This window comes from Poecilia mexicana, unplaced genomic scaffold (assembly GCF_051168715.1).
Source record: "Poecilia mexicana isolate PSO_F unplaced genomic scaffold, ASM5116871v1 scaffold_16, whole genome shotgun sequence".
Lineage (NCBI taxonomy): Eukaryota > Metazoa > Chordata > Actinopteri > Cyprinodontiformes > Poeciliidae > Poecilia > Poecilia mexicana.
In genome coordinates, this window is record NW_028263385.1 from 11,885,259 (window position 1) to 11,908,888 (window position 23,630).

Consider the following 23,630-nt stretch of genomic DNA (forward strand, 5'->3'; position numbering starts at 1 on the left):
ACTTAAAAAGATAAAATACTTGAAAGTGGAAGACATAATCAGAAAAAATGCTGAAAGTTCATTGAGAACATGTAAAGTCCCTTGGACTGTTTTATCCATTTGACCTGGAAACTGGTCAATATTCCCACCATTTCAACAAAATGCATGTTCATTCAGTAAGTAAGTGGTTATAATTGTGCTGCATGTGCTGAATATCTTGGAAGTGGATCAATGTTTTGTTTTTCTTTTTGTTTGGTGAAACATTATTTGAAGGTTCTGAGTTCATATTTTTAATAAAGTGATGTTAATAACTGGAATGAATCCCCTCAGAGGGCTGGTAAACCTGACTATTTGCCCAAACACTTATTAAATTACCCTTGCTGAGTGAGAGGACAGCCAGCTGTTTGCTGTATCTCAATTCTGCTGCGTCAGACATTCTCCACCCAGGTCAGTTCATGCATAGACTGGTCCACTCCACTAATTTCCAAGAATGCACTGCCTGTGGCCACCATCTGATTGAAAAGATGAGCAGCTCCGTCGGACTGCTTAACCCGACTCCAAATGGTATTAAAAAGCCGGCCGGGCATTCTGCCAGAGAAGCCACTTATTGGCTCCCACAAAAACTGTCCAGTCTGAGCAGCACACTGCAGAACAGCATCATTCAACCTTGTCATATTGTATCAGCATGATGACAGCTTAGCAGGCAGGCTTTTCATTGGAGGTTACGGTTCAGAGACTGCAGGTCCCAGGAGAAAGAGGAAGTGTTGTCAGACAGCATTGATTGCTTTACATCTTCACCTCCATGGTCTTCTGTTGTTTTGCCAGCATCTGTGTATCTGTTGCAGTACAAGCTTTTCATGAAGTCAAGAGTAATATGTATGTTAGTTCAGTGAAAAGTCTGTTTTGTGTTGTAAAGATGTGGATTACACCAGGAGACAAGAAACAAAGTCGTGACAAAACATCTCTTGGACATGCTGTTCAATTAGATGCAATCAAATGTGCAGTAAACAAGTATAATTAAAAAGAAAGCTTAGGTTGAAACATTTTCAACTAGCCTCAAAAACATCAGCTTGTAGAGATACGACAATATTCAAGGCAGGAGTATTTACCTTTGTAAAGAAGATGTAACTAGATTACACTGACTTACCAAAAACAATGTATTCATACAGATAAACTAGACCAGATCAGAATTAAATTGCTTAATCGGGAAACCACCAGCATATAAATTAATAGAAAAGCCATAAAATGGAGCAAAGTAAGGAAAAAACAAATAGAAAAAAAGTATAACTAGAATAGAACAGATTTACCCCAAATATCCCAGCATAAATATTAGTAAGTGTAATAATAATAGAAAAATAATAGTAATATTTATTTAAATAGTACCTTTCACACTTGTTCAAAGCATTAAAAAATGCTCAATCAGCATGGCCCATGGTTGAATGAGGCCTTAATCAGAATATCATCAGGAGGCCCTCTTCCTGTTAGGAACATCACCAGCACCCAATTTGGTAATTTGGTCTGGGAGAGGAGCCCAGGTTTAACTGACCAAACTTAGAAACAATCACTGTCAATTGGCTATTATTTGGTGAGATGTATTTGTGAACAAACCAAACTTAAACACAAAGATTAAACTCATAACATCAGATTGTAACCATGGTAACACAAACATAAGATTATTCTGTACTTTTGCTTCTTTCCAATCTGAAATTTAAATGTCAAACACTTCAAAATCTTTTAAGTTACCTATGCCAAAAACAATTCAATTCAAATTAATTGTATTCATATTCTTAATTAACAAAAGTTAAAACTCTAAATCTACGGTTTGTGTTAAAATTCAAGTATTTATGAAGTCAGTCTCCTAAAGGTATGGAGGCGCCAAGCAGCTGCTTACTTCGGTTATGCCTTGGGCCGGCTGTGGGTTTATATAAATACTGTATTATCTTTAATAGGGGTGAAACAAATGTAAACTTAATTTTCCATGTGATGCATAAGTCTTTGACATCATCTGTATGAAGAATTTACCTGAGCTGCAGCCATGATGAAGGGCAGAGGTCCTCCAAAACGTTTTAGTGAATCCTGGAGCAGCAAAGGCTCCACCAGCGCTTGCAAACATTTATAAGTGAACGGAGAAAGAAAGAAAAATGTTGAACATCCAGAGACTACATTAAGGCCAGCTCTTATTTTACTGCACATTTTTAAAAAATCTGAATAAGGTAGTGAGGGAGAGATTTTATTCAAGGTGATGGATAGTTGAGACGGTTAAAAAGAAGACAGAGTAAAAAAGCAACAAACGGCATGTCCGCCAAATCACATCTGATCTGATCCAGCTGTGGAAGGACAATATTTCACCCGTCGAGGTCAGATATCTCCTCACTGACATTTGCGTTAGCTTGGTTCCCATGACAACCACTGAGACTGCATCACCACCCAGCCAATCTTACCCAGATTTCAGTGATTCAGCTGCAGAGCATAATGAGTCGATTTTAATGAAAGGTTGACCCAACAAACACACGACAGCATCTTAATATAATGTACATACCCCTAAATACAATGTAGTGCAATAATAAACAGCTCCCTTAATTGAAACGTAATTATCATAGAGTCCGCCTGCGTTTTAATTTGATCTTACAAACCGGATTCCAAAAAAGTTGGGACACTAAACAAATTGTGAATAAAAACTGAATGCAATGATGTGGAGGTGCCAACATCTAATATTTTATTCACAATAGAACACAAATCACAGATCAAAAGTTTAAACTGAGAGAATGTATCATTTTAAGGGAAAAATATGTTGTTTCAAAATTTCATGATGTCAACAAATCCCAGAAAAGTTGGGACAAGGCCATTTTTACCACTCCCCTTCTTACAACACTCAACAGACATCTGGGGACAGAGGAGACCAGTTTCTCAAGTTTAGAAATAGGAATGCTCTCCCATTCATGTCTAATGCAGGCCTCCAACTGTTCAATCGTCTTGGGCCTCTTTGTCACACCTTCCTCTTTATGATGCGCCAAATGTTCTCTATAGGTGAAAGATCTGGACTGCAGGCTGGCCATTTCAGTACCCAGATCCTTCTCCTACCATGATGTTGTGATTGCTGCAGAATGTGGTCTGGCATTATCTTGTTGAAAAATGCAGGGTCCTCCCTGAAAGAGATGTCTACATAGGAGCATATGTTGTTCTAGAACCTGAACATAGTTCTCTGCTTTAATGGGGCCTTTCCAGACATGCAAGCTGTCCAGCCCACCAGCACTCATGCAACCCCATACCATCAGTGATGCAGCTTCTGAACGGAGCGTTGATAACAACTTGAGTTATCCTTGTCCTCTCTGGTCTGGATGACATGGTGTCCCAGTGTTCCATGAAGAACTTCAAATCGTGACTCATCTGACCACAGAACAGCCCTCCATTTTGCCTCACTCCATTTTAAATGACTCCTGGCCCAGTGCAAACGACTGAGCTTGTGGAACTTGCCTTAGAAATGGCTTCCACTTTGCACTGTAGAGTTTCAGCTGGCAGCGGTAGATGGAACGGTGGATTGTGTTCACCGACGATGCTTTCTGGAAGTATTCCTGAGCCCATGCTGTTATTTCCTTGACAGTGGCATTCCTGTTTGAGGTGCAGTGACGTTTAAGGGCCCGGAGATCACGAGCGTCCAGTAGAGTTTTACAGCCTTGACCCAAACGCACAGCGATTGTTCCAAATTCTCTGAATCTTTTGATGATGTTATGTGCGGTTGATGATGATAACTTAAAAGTCTTTGCTATTTTACGCTGGGTAATACCATTCTGGTATTGCTGCACTATCTTTCTGCACAACAATGGTGGAATTAGTGATCCTCTTACCATCTTGGCTTCAGAGACACTGACACTCTAAGAAGCTATTTTTATACCCAATCATGTTGTCAATTGACCTAATTAGTGTTAATTGGTCTTCCAGCTGTTTGTTGTATGTTCAATTTCCTTTTTCCAGCCACTTATTGCTACTTGTCCCAACTTTTTTGGAATCCGGTTTGTAGTAGAAATGCAGCTGTTCTGTTAAAGCCTCAGAGGTTTGTTAAGAGGACATTAGTGAACAATCAGCATCATGAAGACCAAGAAGCAGGAAGTTTAAATAGGACTGGGTTATAAAACAGCTTTGAAGTGTATGGCACAACTTACCAACATGGCCATCCACCTGAATTGTCCGGTGCAAAGAGAACATTTATAATACAACCAGCCAAGAGGCCGGTGGGAAGTCTGGAGGAGCTGCCAGGATCCACAGCTCAGGTGGGTGAACTTATCCACATGACGACCATTAATCACACACTTCATCTTTACTGGACAAGTCCCAGTCATCTGCATGATTCCTGAAGAATAACTGCTAAGCTACAATGTTAGAAATAATAATTAAAAAAAATCATCTAAAATGTATAGAATTACTTTTATATTTAAATCAGTTTGGCCCAGAATCATTATTAGTTTTTTTAAGATGGCCTAATGTGTCACACGAGGCTCTAAAAATCACTATACACTATTGCAGACTCCTAATTTAAGGGATAAGGTGTCTCACAGTAAGAAACACATTTTAGTCTCTTCTGTTTGCAAAAAGTCCAATTAACTCACACTCTTTCCCACAGATGAACAAAAAATGAATTAGACACCAAAATATTTAAATTTCTTAACTACATAAGTAATGCATCTTTTTAACTGCGATTACCCACAATAAATGTAAACTTCTGCAGCTTGTTCGCTAAGGTAGTTGCTCCAAAATTATTTAAATTGATCACAAAAATCCCAAAATCCGAGAAATGTGGCCGGCCATGTAACTTACGGTAATTTTGTACTTCTTTGTGATAAAAACACAATCACCTGGTGTCATTACATGGTGCATCCTCTGCCATGACTGTATTTCAGAAGCCAGTCAGTCATGAATGTGAAGCAGAGACAGTTTCATCACTTTATTAATGAGTTTAATTATTTATACCAACAAACAAAAACTGTCTCTCTCCCTCCATCCCTCAGTTTTCATCATCATCATCTCCCTTATTCAAACGGCACTGTCCCCAGTAATGACATGTTACCCTCTTAAAAAAAAGGGGCAATAAAAGGGTCACCGCAAATAAAGTGTCACAACTCAGGAAATTGCGGGGGAATTAAAAAAAACATGATTAGCTAGCTCTTCATGTAGGAGAACGTTTATGGTCAGTCAGCGCGCCACACACACACGCACGCACGCACGCACGCACGCACGCACACATTCCCTGCTCAAACTTTCCATCTGTGAAGATTACAAACTTGACTGACAGGTCAAAACTTTTACACACAGAAAGCAAAAACAGCTCACCGTCAGACAAAGGAGATGATACATGTCTTCTAGATTGATTCGTTTTTCCCTTTTCCTCCACACACACGTACACACAATTTGATTTGTGCCCACATCCACTCCCTAAAACACACACACACACACACACACACACACACACACACACACACACACACACGGGCCCCAGGTATACAGAGGCTTGTAACATTCCCTTCACATTGAAGTTTAATGGAAAACCAGAATCGGTTCGCATGTGCACCTGCATACATACAGGACCGTAAATCAGTACAGTATCTTGGATGTGAAATTATTTTGCATCTGACAGAACCAACTTGGATTTGAAAAATAAAAATCTAATGAGAAAGTCCCCAGCCCTCCCCTAAAAACAGTACAATAAATAAAACAGTCATGACAACATTAATGGAGGACGAGGGAAAGTGGAGGCGAGGAATGGAGGAAGAGAGAGAATAAAAATGAAACATTTTGTTCTGTTTTTCTCCCCTTTCTGAACAAGGGACTGAAATGAAACTGTATTTACAGACTGCGACTGAGGATAAATAGTCCGGCTGCTGCTGCTGCTGGGCCGGTCTACTACAGAAAAGAAAAGAAAATTACAAGAACAACAATATAATAACAATAATAACAAAAAATAACAAAATAAAAGGTACTTGATATATTTACAGTTCAGCTGTGAAAAAAAGGAGGGAAAAGTGGGAGGAAGAGGAGGAATGGAAGGGGGGTAGGGGAGGCTCCGAAAGCTGTCGGGTTTTTCCAGGGGGTTTGAGCATAACATCTGGTCAGATTATAACATATCAGTCGGGTCAGCTTGAACTGAACATGCACGTCTATGTTGGTTTTTTTTTTTTTTGTCTTTTTTTTTCTTTTTCCGAAAGAAAGTAACCCATCTCGTACTGACAGCGGACTGTTAGCTTAGCAATGCATTCAAAGAGCTACATGATATGAGCGGCCCCCTGCACCTGATGTCAGTCTTTTAACATAATCGAGCCGATGTGAGACGCAACACTGTACAGCAACATAATTAACGCGGCGCTGCGCCTCGACGCGTGGCAGGCGCCGAGGCTCGTGTTTTAGACGCGACCGGAGCCCCGCGGCAGAGGCTCTCTCTCCTCTGTGTGACGTTAAAAACTGGCCCCTTTGCTTCCTTCCACTTCCGCCTGGAGATGTGCAATACTTACTGAGAATCAACACCAACCACTCCGCTTTTCCAGCTTGACAAACGAAGCTTATAAACGACAAACCTGAAGCAGCGCAAACTCTGCTCAAACACGCTTCCTCCTCGTCGCAGGGGAAAAAAAACAAAAAAAGGCAGTTTAAGGAGCTAAAGCACGAAAACAAAGCGGTAAACAGCAGTGGCGCTCCGTTTCTGTACTATCATTAAAACCAGCTCTCGTTTAAAAGGTTTCTCTGGTGAGAGACTATAATGTTAAAACTGTTTGGACATTTTTGGAAAGCAACGGAAGAGGATCTTCTATAAACGCTGAGCTCTGGTTGGGATGATTGTCAAAAATCAAGCTGTGAATACTCCTCGTCATCTCAACTCCAAAGCCAATCAAAAGTCAAATCAGTGGCCATTTCTAAAATATTTTAATGCAAATTAAATACATTTAAAAAAAAAAAAAAAAGAATAATAAAAGTCAGCTGTTGATTTCAATACAGAAACCCCAGAATGTGTAGAAGACTTCTCCTTATCCTACCGACTTTGACTTTTTATTCGCCCATTTGAACTGCAGCTTCCATTAAACCAAAGGGCAGCTACAAAACGCCGATAAAACAACCCACAGCTTCATGAAGCGAGCGGCCGCAGCAGCCGCTTTCTACTGGAATAGTTTTGGAAAAGATACAAATGCAGAACGTTTAAGTTGAGTGAGTTTGGTTATCTTTTTCTACTTTAAAGGTTGGAGCCTGGACGAAGTTTTTAGAGGGAGAGGAGCAGGGGGAAGAAAAAAAAAAGGATGTGGGGGCGGGGAGGAAGAAATAATTGGGGAAGACGAAACTGAAATTTGTGATAGAGGGATGGATGCTCAGGTGCTGTTGTTGATGGATCCGGGTGCTGAGCTGGGCTGGGCGGTACTGTCCGACACGCTGCCCTCTGCAGGGGAAAAGCCAGAATTACTATTCACAGGTCAGCTTTCAAACACGCTGCAGTCGGTTCACATCTTCTCATCTTTGCCATAAAAGTCATTAATTTGAAGCTGAAGGTGTTTTTTTTTTTTTTTTTTTTCAGGGTGGAATGAAGATGCAACAAACATCCTCTGTTGCATTTTTCAGAGCGACTTCCAGCATTTCATAAGCTTTTAGCATATTTTGGTGATACATTCAAATAATTCAACTAAGGATTAGAAAATTTTTGCAATAATCTGAACCAAACGCAGCAACATTACGGACAAAGAAGATTTTTTATCTTTTTTTTTTTTTTACAGTTTTTGCTTAATTACTGGTCTGAATGTGTTGTTTCAGTAAACTGTGAGTCTTTATGCTGCTGTTTCCACCTACATCCATCCATTCTTTATAGTAGAGCTTCTTTAAATTGCTTGATATTTTTCACTCTTTCCTTTAAGCAAAATCATGATTAGTTTTCAGCATGTGGTCAGTGTGTTTATAGAAGCCAAATGTCGGCCTGTTGTGATCCTGGGCTTTTCCCAAAAATCCTGACCAACTTCGATAGTTTGGGTCAGATGGTTTGAAATTTGGACAGAACTAAATAATCCTGCAAGACAATAATCCCAAACACATCACAACTGGTTTAGAAAAGAATAAAACAGGTTTATGTCAAGCTAGTGTAATAGCCGTGACCTCAACCGCATTAAAAATATAAGGACAAAACTAAAACGGTCTGCACATAAAACCAACTAATGGGTGAAATTAAACTCTTTCTGCCAAAAAGACGGCTCACCTATCCTGAATTATAGTTCAGGATAATTTGCTATGTTGCTATATTAGCAAGTTGCTTGTTGTTCAACTTGCTATGGGTGACTTAAACATTTATTAAGGTTTTCTGTTTATAGTTCTCACTTTTGACAATAATTCAAGTTAATTTCTTTTTTTTTTTTACTTCACCCTGGAAAATGGTTCAAATGACTCATTAAAAGGCCAAAATGAATGAATTTCATGCTGCTGATAGGCAGATCTAAACCTTTAACATCTGAGCTTCTGTTAACATTCACATCTATCCATGTTTGATTTCACTTTAAACAGAAACAAATGCAGTTGGACCAAAGTGGAAAGCATAAGCAAAGCGGCTAACTGTACCGTGTGAGGCAGGCGATGTCTGTGCACGAGCGTGAGGAGGAATGAGTGTGGAGTTCAACTGGGGCTGAATGGACAGCTCTGAAAGCGGAGAGGAACAAATTGTCAATTACAGATAAAACACAGTCGGTTAAACAACAGCAGCTGCTAACTTATGATGCGAGTGTAAATTGCCAAACGGTCAGGTTGAACGCAGAGGGCAGAAATGAACTGACCAACAGGACTGAAGTTGAAAAGGGGCGGCAGTTCCCGTCCGCTGGGCAGGCGGGTGTTGGGCTGACGTAGCTCATCGAAGAAGGCGTGCGCACACGCTTCCAGAGGAGACAGTCTGGAAACGGGGGTGTACTCCAGCAGGCGGGAGCAGAGGGCGATGGCCTCTGGTGGGGTGCGAGGCTTAAACACCTGAGAGGAGAGAGGAGGTCAGCATCAGTGTACGGACAAAACCCGACAAAAGAGAAGCAACTGGAAATTTTGGAGGGGGGGGGGATAGGCAGAGATTTAAAAGTTTAATTGTATGAAGTCAGAAGAAAGCAAACCTTTGTCCAAGGATGTGCTTTGATCTGTGGGAATTTAAACTCTGTGTAGTTTGGGTTCATCTCCCGGATCTGCTCCCTCGTCGGCGTCCCCAAAACCTGAAAAGGATGGAAAATTACTTGTTACCAATCAAGACCATTAAAAAAAGTTATATTAAGGTTTCCATTTATATGGTGCATTACATATATTGACCAATTGTTGACAAAACGCCTCTTGCAAAAAAAAAAAATTAAACCTCTTCCTTCTTGTAACAAAGCGGTAATCAGAAAAGCTTCATAGACTCGTTCCACTCCTGACTGGTAGCTGTTTATTTTTGACTCCCACGTTTATTTATTTTTTTTTGTTAATTGTTTTTTTGAAAATGTCGTTTTTTTTCCATGATTGTTTTATGATTCAAACTCAGGGTTCCTACATATTTTCATGTACAAATTCCAGACTCAACTTCCCAAAGTCCTCAATAAATATAAATAGAAACTGCAAAAGAACACCATGAATTTATAGCGGATTCCTACACTTTAGACACAGAACATGAGGAAAAGAAACGGGAAGGAAGTAAGGAAGCACACAAGAAAGTAACAAAAGAAAGGAAACCAAGTATGAAAGGGAGGACACAATGAGGGAAAGAAATGCAAGTAAAAACAAAGAAAGGAAGAACATGGAGAGGAAGGAAGGAATGACAACGGTAAGAGAGAAAGACCAAATGAAAGACAAGGAGGGAAAGCAAGACTGGAGGAATATAGTAGTGAAGGAGGAAGGTCATGTTGAATGATGAAACAGATTTTGAAACAAAGCCATCTGCTCAGAAAGAGAGTTATAAAGTCTGTAGACGTAGGAGAAAAATGTCCTCGCCAAGTTCACCAATTAGAGTTGAAGAAAAAGTTGTAGAAAGAACTGGGTTTACTAACTACATAAATATATGCGTTAATAGATCTACATCCGTCTCCTCAGTTTGAGAATAAACCATTTCCTCAGCTGCTGTTTCCACAAAAAATGTCACTATATTAAATTATTTTATAAAGCAAAAACAAACACCCTCCTATTTTCCTGTCTCAAGTCAAAACCCATTTTTTTCAACTACTCTATTAACTTCAGGTTATTAACATCAATTAATAAGCTGCCGTTTCTAAAAACTCATTATTTTTGCTTTAAACTATGTGATTTGCACACACATTTAAACAGAATTACAAACTTCTTATTAAAAAAACCCCCGTTCTATCACTACGGTATCCTACATGTGGTACGTTAACGCAACATGTTAACTGGTTTGTTAGCTTTTCTGTCCAGACGACATCAGAGCGGCGGTACCTTAATGATCTCTACTAACTGGTCCACACCGCTGTCCCCGGGGAAGATGGGCTGGCCCAGCAGCAGCTCGGCTAACACGCAGCCGGCCGACCAGATGTCGATGTTGGACGTGTAGTCGGTGGCGCCGAATATGAGCTCTGGGGCACGGTAGTACCGTGAGCAAATATAGGACACATTCGGCTCCCCTCGAACTAGCTGCTTTGCACTGCGCAGTTTTTGAAGAGTGAGGGGGAAAACAAAAGACAGTCAGAGACAATAAAATTGTTTTGTTAAAGTCAGCAATCAAAAAAAGAACTAAACAATGAAGCGACTTTCCAACCTGCCAAAGTCACAAAGCTTGAGGATGGCCGTCTCTGGGTCTACCAGGAGGTTCTGAGGCTTTATGTCTCTGTGACAAACGCCCTGGGAATGGATATAAGCCAGACTGCGAAACAGCTGGTACATGTACACCTGAGAGGGGCAGACAGAAACAATCACAGAGTTAAACAAGCAGCCAGTCTCACCAATTATGAAAAAACAAGTAAAAATGCAATTTTCTTTTCCCATGTCGCAGCGTTAAAATAAAATAAAATAAAAAAAATGGGAGGATTAATATAAAAACTAACTGTTGGGATTGCACAGAAAAAAAATAACAGTTGGGTGCAGATTTGTCAAATTTACTTCTGTACATAATCATCAAAAGTAAACATTTATGTGATCAGAATATTTGAATGAGTAAATAACCGCAAATATCACATTACCACGCTTTAACATATTTGAAAAAGGAAAATCTTCAGACTTCTCAGTTTCAATGGTTTACAAGTCTAGTTTGGTGGTTGTGTTTTATTTTAGATATATGAAATGTCTTCCGGCTCCATATTTTTTCCCCCAAAATTAAAGTTTATTGGTGGTCGAGAGAGTGAACAGTACTTTATTCTGCCATTATGACTGTATTACTTGAAAATGGTTTCAAAGCAACAATATTATCATTTAGCACTATAATTTCTGGGACAATTTATCGTTAAGGAGAATTTGTTATTATGACAGGCCTAGATAGAGCCGCTTATTAAAGACCACTTGAATTTATTTTTTTTAAAGCTCTGAACAGCGAGATATAAGAGAGAGAAATCTCTGCCTCTCCTGCTCCCCAGAGCCTGGGTCTCTGGAGACGAAGCATGTTTTAGGAGAACCTACATGCTCCGTGCTCATGTTTGCGTGCTCTCCCACTGACAGGCTGCTACCTGGAGTGAGCGCTCCTTCCCTCATTACACAGGAGGCCAGGAACAACTGAGCTGTCAACACAAATGTTTGCACTGCTGCAGTCCCTGTGAAGCATTTCAGTTAAACAAAAGCTGTTTCACACTCAAATATACAAACACTTCTGAGTCATCATGGGAGACCAGGGTATGAACTGCTTGTTCCACGCAGAATATTATTTTCAGGCACCGATAAATGTTAGTTATTTGACAAAAAAGGCACCCTTAATGTTATCTAAACTACTAAGACGTCAAAAATATATAATTTATCAGTAAACAAAATGAAAATACTCTGTCCTACTCACCCCAGAGATAAGATCCAGTATATAAAATAAATGAAAGATACTACTTAGAATGATCCCCTAAACGTATAAACTAAATTGCTTTTGTTTTAAAATTTCACAACCAAAAAATTATTTCCTAGTGGGTGCCAATCACAGCTGAGCTGGATGTGTCACCATGATCCAGTTCTGAAGAAAGCAGCTGACAGACTTCATGAGAAACAGACCAAATATTCCCTTCTTCCATGTTGGGCTACATGAAAACGGTTTAAGTGAACATTGTGTGGATGGTGATGAAGCCTGCAGTGACACATTTCTACACCGAAATAGCATGGCGGGGAAAATTCTCCCAGAAGAAGTGAAACCGTCCCCGTCTAAATCTTCTGACATGTGTCCTCACATCTATGTCGGTGATGTCAGCCTCAAATCTGAAATATGACAATTCAATGAAGTTGGCAATCTTCTGCTGCATCTGCGAATTGCAGGCAGGAAGAGTCTTAACATGACAAATGATGACTGCAGTCATCGTCATAATTATCGCCATTATTGCCCACGGGGCGCCTTGACAGCAGGCCGAGTGTCATCTTGGGGGACAAGATGACTGAGGGATGAGAGATGACGGCTGTTAATGAGAGGGCAGAAGGGCTTGGAAGAGAAGCTAAACAAAAGGAAACATGGTAAAAACATGGGAGGGAAGAAGAAAAAAAAAAGACTCTGGCAGTGACACGATGGAAATATGTCAGAGAAGGAAGAACAGAAAGGGAGATCAGCGTGCATGTGGACGCCTCAGGGGAGCAGCAGGCTGAGGTGGGGAAATGGGCCATGAGACATCTATAATGTCCTCTCCGCTGCTTCATATGCAGTAAACACAAAGACCAACATGAGCAGCGTTTTAACAGGAATCCAAGGGTACTGCAAGCAATTAACTCCCATGGGTCCGTCTTTTCTTTCTGCTTTCATTATCCTGCTGAGCTGTCTGTGAAAGCAAACAGACTTATGGGTTCATTATATCCTCAGGAGAGCAGAGAGGAAACAAATATTCAAGATTTATACTAAATTCCATTTTACAATAAAAATAATAATAACTACAATCTACTTTAAAGCAGCAAGTACTTTTAAGAGCAATTTCCCAGGCTAGGATTTGAAGCTGCAGTCAGAGGGATGTAAACACTTAGATTCAACTTGGGAAGCAGTTTCTTTGTAAACAGTATTTTGCAATATTTATGTTATGCGGAAATAGTAACACAATCTTACATTTCGACTGTTTTTAAGACAAATGCAGAGCAATGCAAATCAAGGTTTCACCGACTCAAATTTAAAATAATAATGAATAGAATTTGATGCATATATCTTCACAGAAATGTACAAATTTTGTCCAGCCAACTGACGATTTATTTGCACTTGCACATTAAAGATGCAAAAAAGCTCCCAGCTAGCATTGCAATGTTAGCAGTGAGTCAACATTTAGAGTCACAGAAAGCAACGATGATGTCTGAATGCAACTCAAACTTTTGCCAGAGAGAAAAGTCCAGCGAGGAAAAAAAAACACTGAATACACGACATTAAATAGTCCTGCCAATAAAAAATTAAGACCCGTGATTAAAATGTTAAAAACCAACTTACTTTGTAAATTAAGTTAAGGCATTTTTATGTTAGATAAATGAACTTAAGACTTTTAAAGGATGCAAAGACCAGGTAAAAAATACACACCGGCAGCTTCTAAATTTGGAAAAAAAAAAAAAAAAAAAAAAAAAAAAAAAATCAGAATTATATAAATTTTAATGCAATTAAACTTAACCTGAACTATTCTGAAAATAAATAAATAAATAAAATAAAATAAAAAATAGCCGAGGTCTGCAGATGGGGGTGGGAATGACTTCTTAGCACAATGTGGGTGATTTGAGCCTCGACTCACCTTAACATAGATGATGGGAACGATGGCCTTGGCCTTGTTGAAGTGCCGAGCCACCCTGTACACCGTCTCCGGGACGAAATCCAGCACAAGATTCAAATACACCTCGTCTTTCTGGTGCAGAGAAGTGAAAGAAAGGAGAAAATAATCTCAAGTCACTGTCAAACAGGCATTTTCTTGACGGATTCTTCAGGAGCAGGATGTGATGTCACAAACTACATTCTTTTCGCTCCAGACTTGTTTTTCCAGATCTGCAACCCGAACACAGGGGGCTTTTTTATGGCAGCATTTCCTCTTCAAACACTTGTAGGTCAGAATGTGACTGGGAATGAGGAGTCTGACCGCCAACCTTTATTCAGCACCACCAATGTACAGGATTAACCACATAAGTCCTGTAACACTTGGATAAATGTCCAAGTCATATTGATTGATTATATTTGTGCCACAATTTTAATATTAACATATTTATTCATCCAATTCCTAATCACGTATTTTGCCTTGGAACTGTATCTTATGTAGCGTGATCTAAATAAAGTATTAAGTAAAAATATATACATTTTTAGCTACATAAGTTTCAGTTTATTCCACTATGACCCCAAATATCAAGATGAAGCTGTGCTTAAGAGCTGATTTATCAAAGAGTCATATCAAAACAAAATAGTAAACATGCTACAAAAAATAAAATCTAATACCGTCACTGGTGATTGATCAAAGTCGGTTGTACAATTAAGCAACGTAGCATTATTTCACTATATTCAAGCAAATAAAATGCTCTTAATAATGTATCGCCAACAAGGGCTGGTATTGTGAAACTATAAACTGGATCACGAGATACTTATTAAAAATATTTTCATTCCAAAAACGTTTTAAAACACGAAGCTATGCTGGGCTAAAACCAGCACAAACTTTGAACCCATCTAAAGTAAAAACAACTTAATCCAAGGATAAGTTTTGACCCAAATAAACCGACCTGGTTGAATACGTTTCGTAAAGTTCATTGTAACGTCAAGAGTTGAAATCTAAACACAAAGTGTTAAACCAAGCGGCTACAAAAGCTTAAACTAATGCACCGTTCGACCGCCTTGCCCTCACCGTGCACATGAATCACCGGTGATTCATGAAACATTAATCGTCTGGGCGTGGGAGCTTGCCGCTGCTGCTACCACCAAAAAATGTCTTTCAACATAAAACATGAAGTCAACACAGACACACCTTCTCTCCGCTCGAGTAGAAGAAGTAGCGTAGCCTCACAATGTTGCAGTGGTCCAACTTTCTCATAATCTGCAGCTCCCTATTCTATAACAGAAAAATAAAACAGACACTGAGACAGGAAACACTTTCTTGTGGTCGTCTAAGCAAATCAGCGCTCCTCTGTTTTACCTTAAACCTTTTATCTTGGAGAACTTTCTTAATTGCCACCATCTCCTGCGTGTCGATGAGGCGAGCCTGGTAGACCACGCCAAAGGAGCCATTTCCAATGACCTTTATGTCTGTGTAGGACACTTCCTGCGGGCGGTCAGGGCCCTGGCCGGGGGTGGCTACCACTGTCGTCACTTTGCCGCTGTCTCCTGTGGACAGCGGAACAGAAACGACTTAGCATGCATAAATCGCATTGTGACGGAAATGAAAGTTAATTGATGTGAGGGCGTTCTTCTCCAGCAGGCACAGGAGGAGAAGAGGAGATTGATGCAGCTACATACAAAGTAACGTCAGAAGAAAACCTTTCCAGCGGCTGCGAAAAACCTTGAAAGTAGGAACCTCCAGCAGAAATTTGTGTGCAGATTTTCTCCATTCGAGCTCGAGGCAAAACGTTCAGTTTATAGATGGGTAAACGTGGTAGAGGCGTTCCCCGAAAGACTTGTTGGAAGATGCAATTGCAATGATTCATCAAAGTGTTTAATTTTGAAACTACAGGGATTCTAAATGTTTCCTTTTAATTGTCCATATTTTATGAACCTTCCTGAAGTTTTTGTAAAATACTTTGAATGAGAGAGTACACCTTCTTCTTTTTTTAAAATGTCATTTACTACAGCCTTAACTGCCTGAATATTAACGGGGTCTAATCAATGTCATTTCCATAAGCTGTGAACCAAAGAATGCTGCTACGGACTGTCTTTATGCTGTGATATTGAGCCTTTCAAAGCTTTTTGCCACCTGGACCAAAATAAGCCTGCTCTTCTTTCAAATCTAACGCCATAACCTAACTTTTTTTTTTTTCTTCTGGTGGACTCATAAGGATTTTTATTTACAGACTGAAGTATACTGTAGCAAAAGCAGATCCATTAGAGCACTGTTTAAGAACCTTGAAACGGTGGTCCATTCAGTGATAAAATCATTACGCAAATTTAAGGTTGTAAAGATGTCTGGGTTCTAAAAATGTAGTGAAATTGCCCTTTTCCAGCATGTGCAGCAAGTCCACAAAATACTTTATAATAAAATGTGGAAATCGAGTTATGATGTGGCAAGTCAAAGATAAGATACAATAATTAAATATAAAACAACATAAAACCAACTGTATTGTTTGTTCTCCAGTTTATCCAGTTTAAAAATTGAAGGGAAAAAATTATTGGTAAACCAAATGTCAGTAAATAGATGAAAGCTAATTCTACTCTTCTTCAGGCTTCTCAGTCCTGGAAATATGTATCATTTTCCTCTAAATTCACATTTATGTACTACTTTACATTATCATTTAAAATCTCCATAAAACACATTGTAGTTTGTTAATCCAACATAGCAGAAGTGAGAAAGTTTAAATTGTCCGTGTGTTTCTGCACCTGATAACGAACAGTCTTTGATGAGTATCTCATTTAATTGCTGTAACCTATATGTTGGCTCCAGAGACTTCGCTGGATGATAATGAGGTAGTGATACTTCCTGCAGCTCTCCACCTGTTCACCTGGGTGAAACGAGGCTAAACCCTTCAGTCTGGAGGCATGCATTAATGCAGAACCGAATCCAAATCCAACCTCTGTACGACCTCCTTCCTGAGACGCCATCGGGACAAAATCCATCATAAAAAACCCAAAACTGGAGGACTATAACTGCATCAAATCTTTTGTCTCAGTAATGCTTCCAAAAACACGATGAGGTCAGACCGATGTCTGACCTTGCGTGACAAAAACAGGGAAAAGGAAGATGCTGAAGATGTAACGCTTCCTGACAGTTCCGGTTAGAGTCAAATAGCTGTGTGGTGTTTTATGCCTGTGTGTGTGTTTGGTCAGGAATGATTTGGCAAATAGGAAACCCCTTAAAAAAAAAAAAAACACCAGGAGGAGAGGAGCAGCAGATAAGAGGCCCACTGCCAACAGGCTTGTCAGAGCCTGAAATGAAATTGCATGGACAGCAGCACACCCAGAGGTGCAACATTTTCTGGGCTTGCTCAGTTCACTTGTCTTAACAAGACCCTTCCACATTTCTTTCCTATATGTGTTGTAAAATAGAGCCAAGGAGATAAAATACTCTCCAGTAAAGATTCGAGACTGGATTATGACCAAGATTAGATAAAAGGACATTTCACAACTGTTAGGTTTTACGTATTTAAACTTTTTATAGCAGAGTTATCCAAAGCTTCCCAGTAGCCTGTATTATATCCACATGATTAGCCTAGATCTGATCCCTTGGGTCAGCAGCGCTGAGATAAGTCAATGTGTGGGGCCTGCGCAGCGCTCCATCACTGCTCCACTCAACGGGCCCTTTGTGTGGCGTTTCAGCACAGCCACCACTTCTCTTAAAAAACGTTAAGTCAAATGGGGGCACATTAAAAATGAAGAAACGGTGGCATGATAGTGTCCTGAATAATAAATGTAAAGATTAGGGCTCTGCCCAGCTGTCAGAGACGAGCTCTGCTCTCTAACTTGACGAGTTAAAGAAAATGGATGAGCAGGGTGACTTTCATTACACCTGTACTTCATGAAAAATTACCCTGGAGTTGTTTGTAAGCAAAAGAAAACTTCACCACACTTTTAAGCTGATAAAAAGATTGTCAGTTGTGTGATAAATTACTATTAATATTTTATCATTAGTGGACCTCCAGCACCTCACCTGGCAGTGTTGGATGATGAATTAACAACAGGAGGACGTAGATAAATTGCTGTAAAGTCATTAGTGCTTTATAATTTCTTTACCTACAAGTTTTTCGCCTTTTCAACAGAACAAAACATTTTAACTGACCCACCGGCAGAATACATTACAGCAGCTCAAGATGAATTGATTAATTTCCCTTTACTTCGATGCTGTTAAGTCTACATATTGTGTTGCCAAGATTTATCTCTTCCTCTGCCGATTCAAGTACTTTAGCATGCATGTCTCAGGGTGATTGCAAATATTAGACATAGCTTTGTCATCACCAAACAGGAAATCTACATACCACATTAGATGGAAGTTACGGGGATTGGATTTATGTAAAGAAGCAGGAGGTCAGAAGCTAATGTGGCCGCCCCTGAGTCAGAGCGCTGTTAAAGGCTGAACTGATGAAAGGTTTTAGAGTGGACTGGTCGTGACTCACAATACCAGTCTGGTTTATAAGGTTGCCATCACTGCGCTCACTATTTATGACACCAGCGTGGATAAAAGTGGGAGATTTTAGAGAGTAGGAAACAACAGTCTTTTTAAGGAAAACAGAAAAAGCTTCTCAGACAAACTGAGTTTGTATTTAAGTAAATGTTTAAGGCAACAAAAGATCAGCTTGACTAAAGCTATGAAAAAGTATGTGAATGTTTTATATATGTTGGTATGGATAAATAGAAAAGCAATTTTTAAAAGATCTGTTCTTGGCAAAGGTAATGGCAAAATAAGTCTGGAAAAAAGTTCTTCAGATTTCAAGACTAAAACCTAAAAACGTCCCATTCTTTGACTTTGACATGAATCGCCTAGACTAACCTGAATATTACTGATGACAAAATGGGTCCAGACCCGTTTCTGCAGGATGAAGTGAGGTGCTGCAAAAATGGTTCAGGAGTGACTGAAGGGGCACAGAAACGGGTTTCAGACATTGAATTTTCAAGATCCTGCTCCAGTGGAGCAACACTTTGATGCAGCAGACATCAAGTTTGATCAATGGAGGCTCCAAGTCGCAGCGTAAGCCTGACATGAGTTGAAAGATTTCAAAAATCGTGCAGAGAAACAAGTTGTGATGTGCAGGGTCAATATAAAGCTGGAAGATAAAAGGAGACAGGCATGGATGCACTAATAACACGGGGAAAAAAAACAAAAAGAACAAAAAGATAACCAGTCTGTTCTGCAGCAGTCACACTGCATGGCGTTTCCAGAAAACTTCTGACACTATTTGATATTGGTTGTAGTTAATCTTTAGTCTGAAGAGCGTTAAATCGAAGGTTTCAGCTCATCTGTCACACCGAACAATCAGAGCAGAGATATAAGTTCACAGCTTCTAACAGCCGACCTGAGCAAAGAACCCGTCTTTAAAGAATCTGTAACCTGATCACACTGCAGACTTTATGAAGTCTGATCAACTTTATGCCTGATCACAGCAGCTGATCTGATGACAAAAAGAAAAACAATTCTAGACGAGTTATTCTTCTGCTATGGCTCATCAATGTTCTGTTTGCAATGACTATTAAAAAATAAAAACAAATAAATCATGTAGCTACACAACATTAAACATAGCTACATGATAGACAAGATACTGTGATTTACTAGCCATACTGAGGATTTCTACATTTTAGTTTTTAAAAGCTATGGTAACGTTGGGCAACTGAACCGAAAAGTATTTTTGTACAACTTACCAAAAAGATAAAGACGTGGAAAACTGATGCATAGAAATGCTGACTGATGAAAATAAGAATGAATAAGTCAGCATTTAATAATTAATAGGGCCCCATAAAATGAGTCCATGCCACAGAGTACTACAGTTATTAAAAACTTGCACAACTAAAAGCCAAAATATTTAACTTTAGTCATCCTGATAATATGATTCAAGATTTTTTTTTTGAACAAATACTAAAAATACCTAAATCATGGAGAGTTAATTCTACAAAGTGTATAAAATGCTTATTATTTTACAAACAGATTACAGTTTACACCTTTCTGGTCTGTACAGGCTTCCATCAGATAATGATAATGAAATTAAACAGAGAGCTCATGTAATTTACTTACATAACTATCGTCATCATTAACTATTGGAATGAAGGCACCACAATATTAGAAAATCTCATCCTTCTCTTTCAGGGTTTTAGTGAACATATTGTTCACCTTTGGCTACTGTGTGTCATTTGTTTTGAAAGCTCTGAATAATCATCTGTTTTCATGTGATTTTATGTTCATTTTTTGAATAGTCTTACCTATTTTACCTTTGTGTGAACCTGCATGATTTTATTTGCCTGTCACTTTGCTGGTGATATACCTGAATTTCCCCAATAAGGGAAATAAAAGGTCACTTCTATTCCATTAAAAACAGAGTAAATCAATAAACTAGTAGTAGTAGCAGTACTACCAATGCTGAGAGTTAAGTGGTAGTTCTGCTTTACGACAAATTCACAAAAAATAAAAATAAAAAAATCATATTCCACCGATATAGCAGTATTTCTCACCCTTTAAAATAATATTCTGACAGAATTTCCAAAACTGAAATTTACTCTGAAATAAAACGGTCATTTTTTGTTAGAGCTTCAGCTTGTTGCTCGAACTAAAATTGTGACACAGACAGTGATCTGTTAGTTTTGCCCTTTTGTACCATCCTGTTTAAAGCAACAAGTAATATTGTGGGTACAAATCCTTAGCTGAGCAGGAAAATGACATTTACATGTCTGCACACAAACTTACCTAAGGGAACACCAGATTTAACAAACCGTCAAAGCAGCAGTTAAATAGCAAATAAAAGATCCATCTTTCAATTATCTCTAAAGAATATTTATGCCAGCGTAGCTTCATGGTTTTGAGCCCATTATGATCTACTTTCTAAATTGTAATTAATTGAGATTTAATCTAAGTACTGAAAAGAAAAAAAAAAAAACATTTGCAGGTTAACTTTTTTATGAAAACATCTAACTTTATTAGATATTTTTATAAGACTATTTTGCCATTTTGTCATCTCTAACCAACAATTATATCACTTAAGTTATTTTGTTGCTCTTTCAGATTAAATTAGTTTTTTTCCTCCTACATACAGCTTTTTGTGGCTGTTGTTTGTGCTCTAGTTATGCAAGTTATGATCACATCACTCTCGTCTCCTGTAAGATAGCTTTTATTTGCAATTATGGGATGCAATTTGACAATTCATGTCAAAAATATAAAGTGAACATATACAGAATATTATGTCTAATTTTTTTCTCCCATTCCTGTAGGTAAGATACCAAAGGAACGTGATGAAATTTGGATGTAGTAAATGAGATTTATTTTCCCTCCAAATCAACAAATTACAGTTTAATAATGTAAAGTAACTGTCAGATGATCTGACACTTACAGCATGTCTAATTAGCCTGCATTTGGTGCAGTTTCCATCTGAAATTGGACATAATTTTCATCTGAATTACAGAATTCAATTACTATGTTAATTATGAATGTTATAAATTCTGTTTTTGTTTCAAGTGAACAAACTGACCGAGCATTAAGAGGGAGATTGCAATATATATTAATATATATATATGTATATTTTAGAGGATTAAAATTTAACGTATGATTTCGATAAAACAAATGCATCAAAATACAAGAATGTCAGCTTTTAAAATGCTGTCGCGGTCTTAATTTTTCGAAAACATAAATGATCTTCGGATCATCTGAATAGCATTTAATCCTCCTTGGGAACATTCTGCCAACATACCAATCTATATTCTGTTAAGACGTGTGAACTATCTGGTACTGATATAATATCGGTGTGAGAAAACGTATCCATTAGATTAGCCAGATTTCAGGACAACGAAAAACTTAAGAGGAGGTGAATTTTCCCAACACTTTTTCCAAACGTTAGCAAGGTAGCTAGCAACCACCTCTGATATAAATAGCAGAAAATATGATGTTCTCAGCTTGAGCTACTTCCATCCTTCACATACAAATGGCAAAGAACAGTTCGGCAATTTAAAAAAATATAAATTTTTTTGTTAACGTTGAGCTGTGACTAGTTTAAGCTTTTCGCCAGCAAAGCTAACGACATTGCTATCAGATGAAAGCCGTTGATCGCAGCGCTACCTCGGTGAAAAACAAGGCTATCCGGCTAACTGCTATGTTTAGCTCTCCAGCAACAGTCGACATCAAATTTACTTTGACGCCTTTATTTTCAAAGAATACATTCCTTCAATGCCCATAATGTCACGTATGACGCACTGGTCGTATAAATGTGAATACAAAACTTACTTGGCAGTTTCAAATTTCCAAAGCTCGTCGAGCCGCTTCCACTGGCTTGTGAAGCCCCAGTTTTTCCTGTCGAGCTTCCGCCGGCCCCCGCCGACACGGCACCGGCTGCAGCAGATCCGGGAGCTCCGGGAGGCTCAGCGAATGAGCTGGTCCTGGCCCGCCCGCTGCCGCTCATATTTGTGTGAACTAGAGCCGAGGGCACAGTTGAATGTTTAGAGCAGCAACACGGGCGGACACACTGCCATATGTGTGCGTGTTGTAATATTTGATATAAATTTTAAAAAATTACACTTACAGCGTTCAGTATAGGTTTCCCGTCTCCCCCTTTCTTCCTCTGTAGAACAGTGATGGTGGGGGGACTGGGGAGTTGACGCACAACGACGTAAAGACTGCAATGGATTATGGGAAATTGAGTTTTGAGAACGGAATAGAAAATTATTATCTACGGAAGAGGATTAGGGCCACTAGGGCCGTGCAGAGACCACTAAAGGGGCAGGTGCTCAAAAAAAGGGCACATCTAACCGGATTGTAGGACAGAATATTAACAAAGCCACACAGCTTTCAGAGTTTAATAAACAATGATGCATTACAAAATTGTGACATATACAATCAAAGTTAAGGAAAATCTCTATATAGAGCATACAACTATGCATATGTAAGGTATTTTATCTGCAGATCTATTTTGTTATAGAAAAGTATTGCAATATTCAAACCCGCAATTTAGCAAGATATGTAAATCAGAGCTAAACCACCAGACATACTGTCTTTACAGAATTACACTATTAAAAATACAAACAAGGGCACAATGCAACATTTTAGTGTACTGTAATCTATGAAAAAAGAGCTGCCTGTTTGCTACTGCAGTGGAGATGAAGATGGTCCATTCAGGAAAGCAGAGCTGCATCAAACTTTAATGAGGTACTGCAGAAAAAAAAGAAGAAAAAAACAAAACAAAACAAAAGCAAAAATGTAATCGTTAATGCATGTCACCATGAGAAAAGCCTACTGAGTTTTGCTTAAAAAACTTTTTTAAAAATTAAAATCACACATTTTTGACTCATGAAGTGAATTTTTTTTTTTTTGGCAAAACAAACTTCTTTGTGCATATCAAAAATATTTTCTTGCTATTCTAAGTTTTTGTTTGTGACTCAAAGTTTGGCTTGTGATTCTCACATGACGTTGTGGGCAGGGCCCAAAATCACAACAAAATATTTCTGATGTGTGCAAATAAAAGTTTGTTTGACAAATAACTTTTTAAGTTCAGGAGACAAAAATTAGTTATTTAATTAAAAAAAGAAAAAAAAATTTAAACAAAACTTTTTGTTGTTTTTTAAAAAAGAAATCATTACAATTCCAAAAGTTTTGATTACAATTTTATTTTACTTAACTGAGGTTAGTTTTTTTTTTTTATTGAATTGGGAAAAAAATTCAACTGCATACTCTGTGAACCAGACCCTAAACTTACTTAAAGTCTGGGTTGAGTTTTTTTTTTTCCCTTCATTAATG

At 38.6% G+C, this 23,630-nt stretch overlaps 1 protein-coding gene across 1 annotated transcript; it reads right to left on the minus strand.

The window, feature by feature from the left end:
* Window positions 1-4,903: 4,903 nt before the first annotated feature.
* On the minus strand, window positions 4,904-22,500 carry gsk3ab (glycogen synthase kinase 3 alpha b). The gene is made up of 11 exons (XM_014969430.2): window positions 22,420-22,500; window positions 22,125-22,310; window positions 15,198-15,385; window positions 15,030-15,113; window positions 13,821-13,931; window positions 10,709-10,839; window positions 10,390-10,594; window positions 9,087-9,182; window positions 8,766-8,952; window positions 8,554-8,631; window positions 4,904-7,393 (listed from the first exon to the last, which is right to left on the minus strand). The coding sequence occupies exons 2-11, from the start codon at window positions 22,297-22,299 to the stop codon at window positions 7,326-7,328; spliced, it is 1,323 nt and encodes a 440-aa protein (XP_014824916.1). The 5' UTR covers window positions 22,300-22,310; window positions 22,420-22,500; the 3' UTR covers window positions 4,904-7,325.
* Window positions 22,501-23,630: the final 1,130 nt, after the last annotated feature.

What these genes read in the sequence shown, in the direction of transcription:
- gsk3ab (XM_014969430.2), bottom strand. Translation starts at nt 22,299, where the DNA reads ATGAGCGGCAGCGGGCGGGCCAGGACCAGCTCATTCGCTGAGCCTCCC. An exon ending in TGGAAATTTGAAACTGCCAA is followed by an intron (nt 15,386 to 22,124) that starts GTAAGTTTTGTA and finishes CGCTGTCCACAG; the next exon opens with GAGACAGCGGCAAAGTGACG. An exon ending in TCTACTCGAGCGGAGAGAAG is followed by an intron (nt 13,932 to 15,029) that starts GTGTGTCTGTGT and finishes TCTCTGCACCAG; the next exon opens with AAAGACGAGGTGTATTTGAA.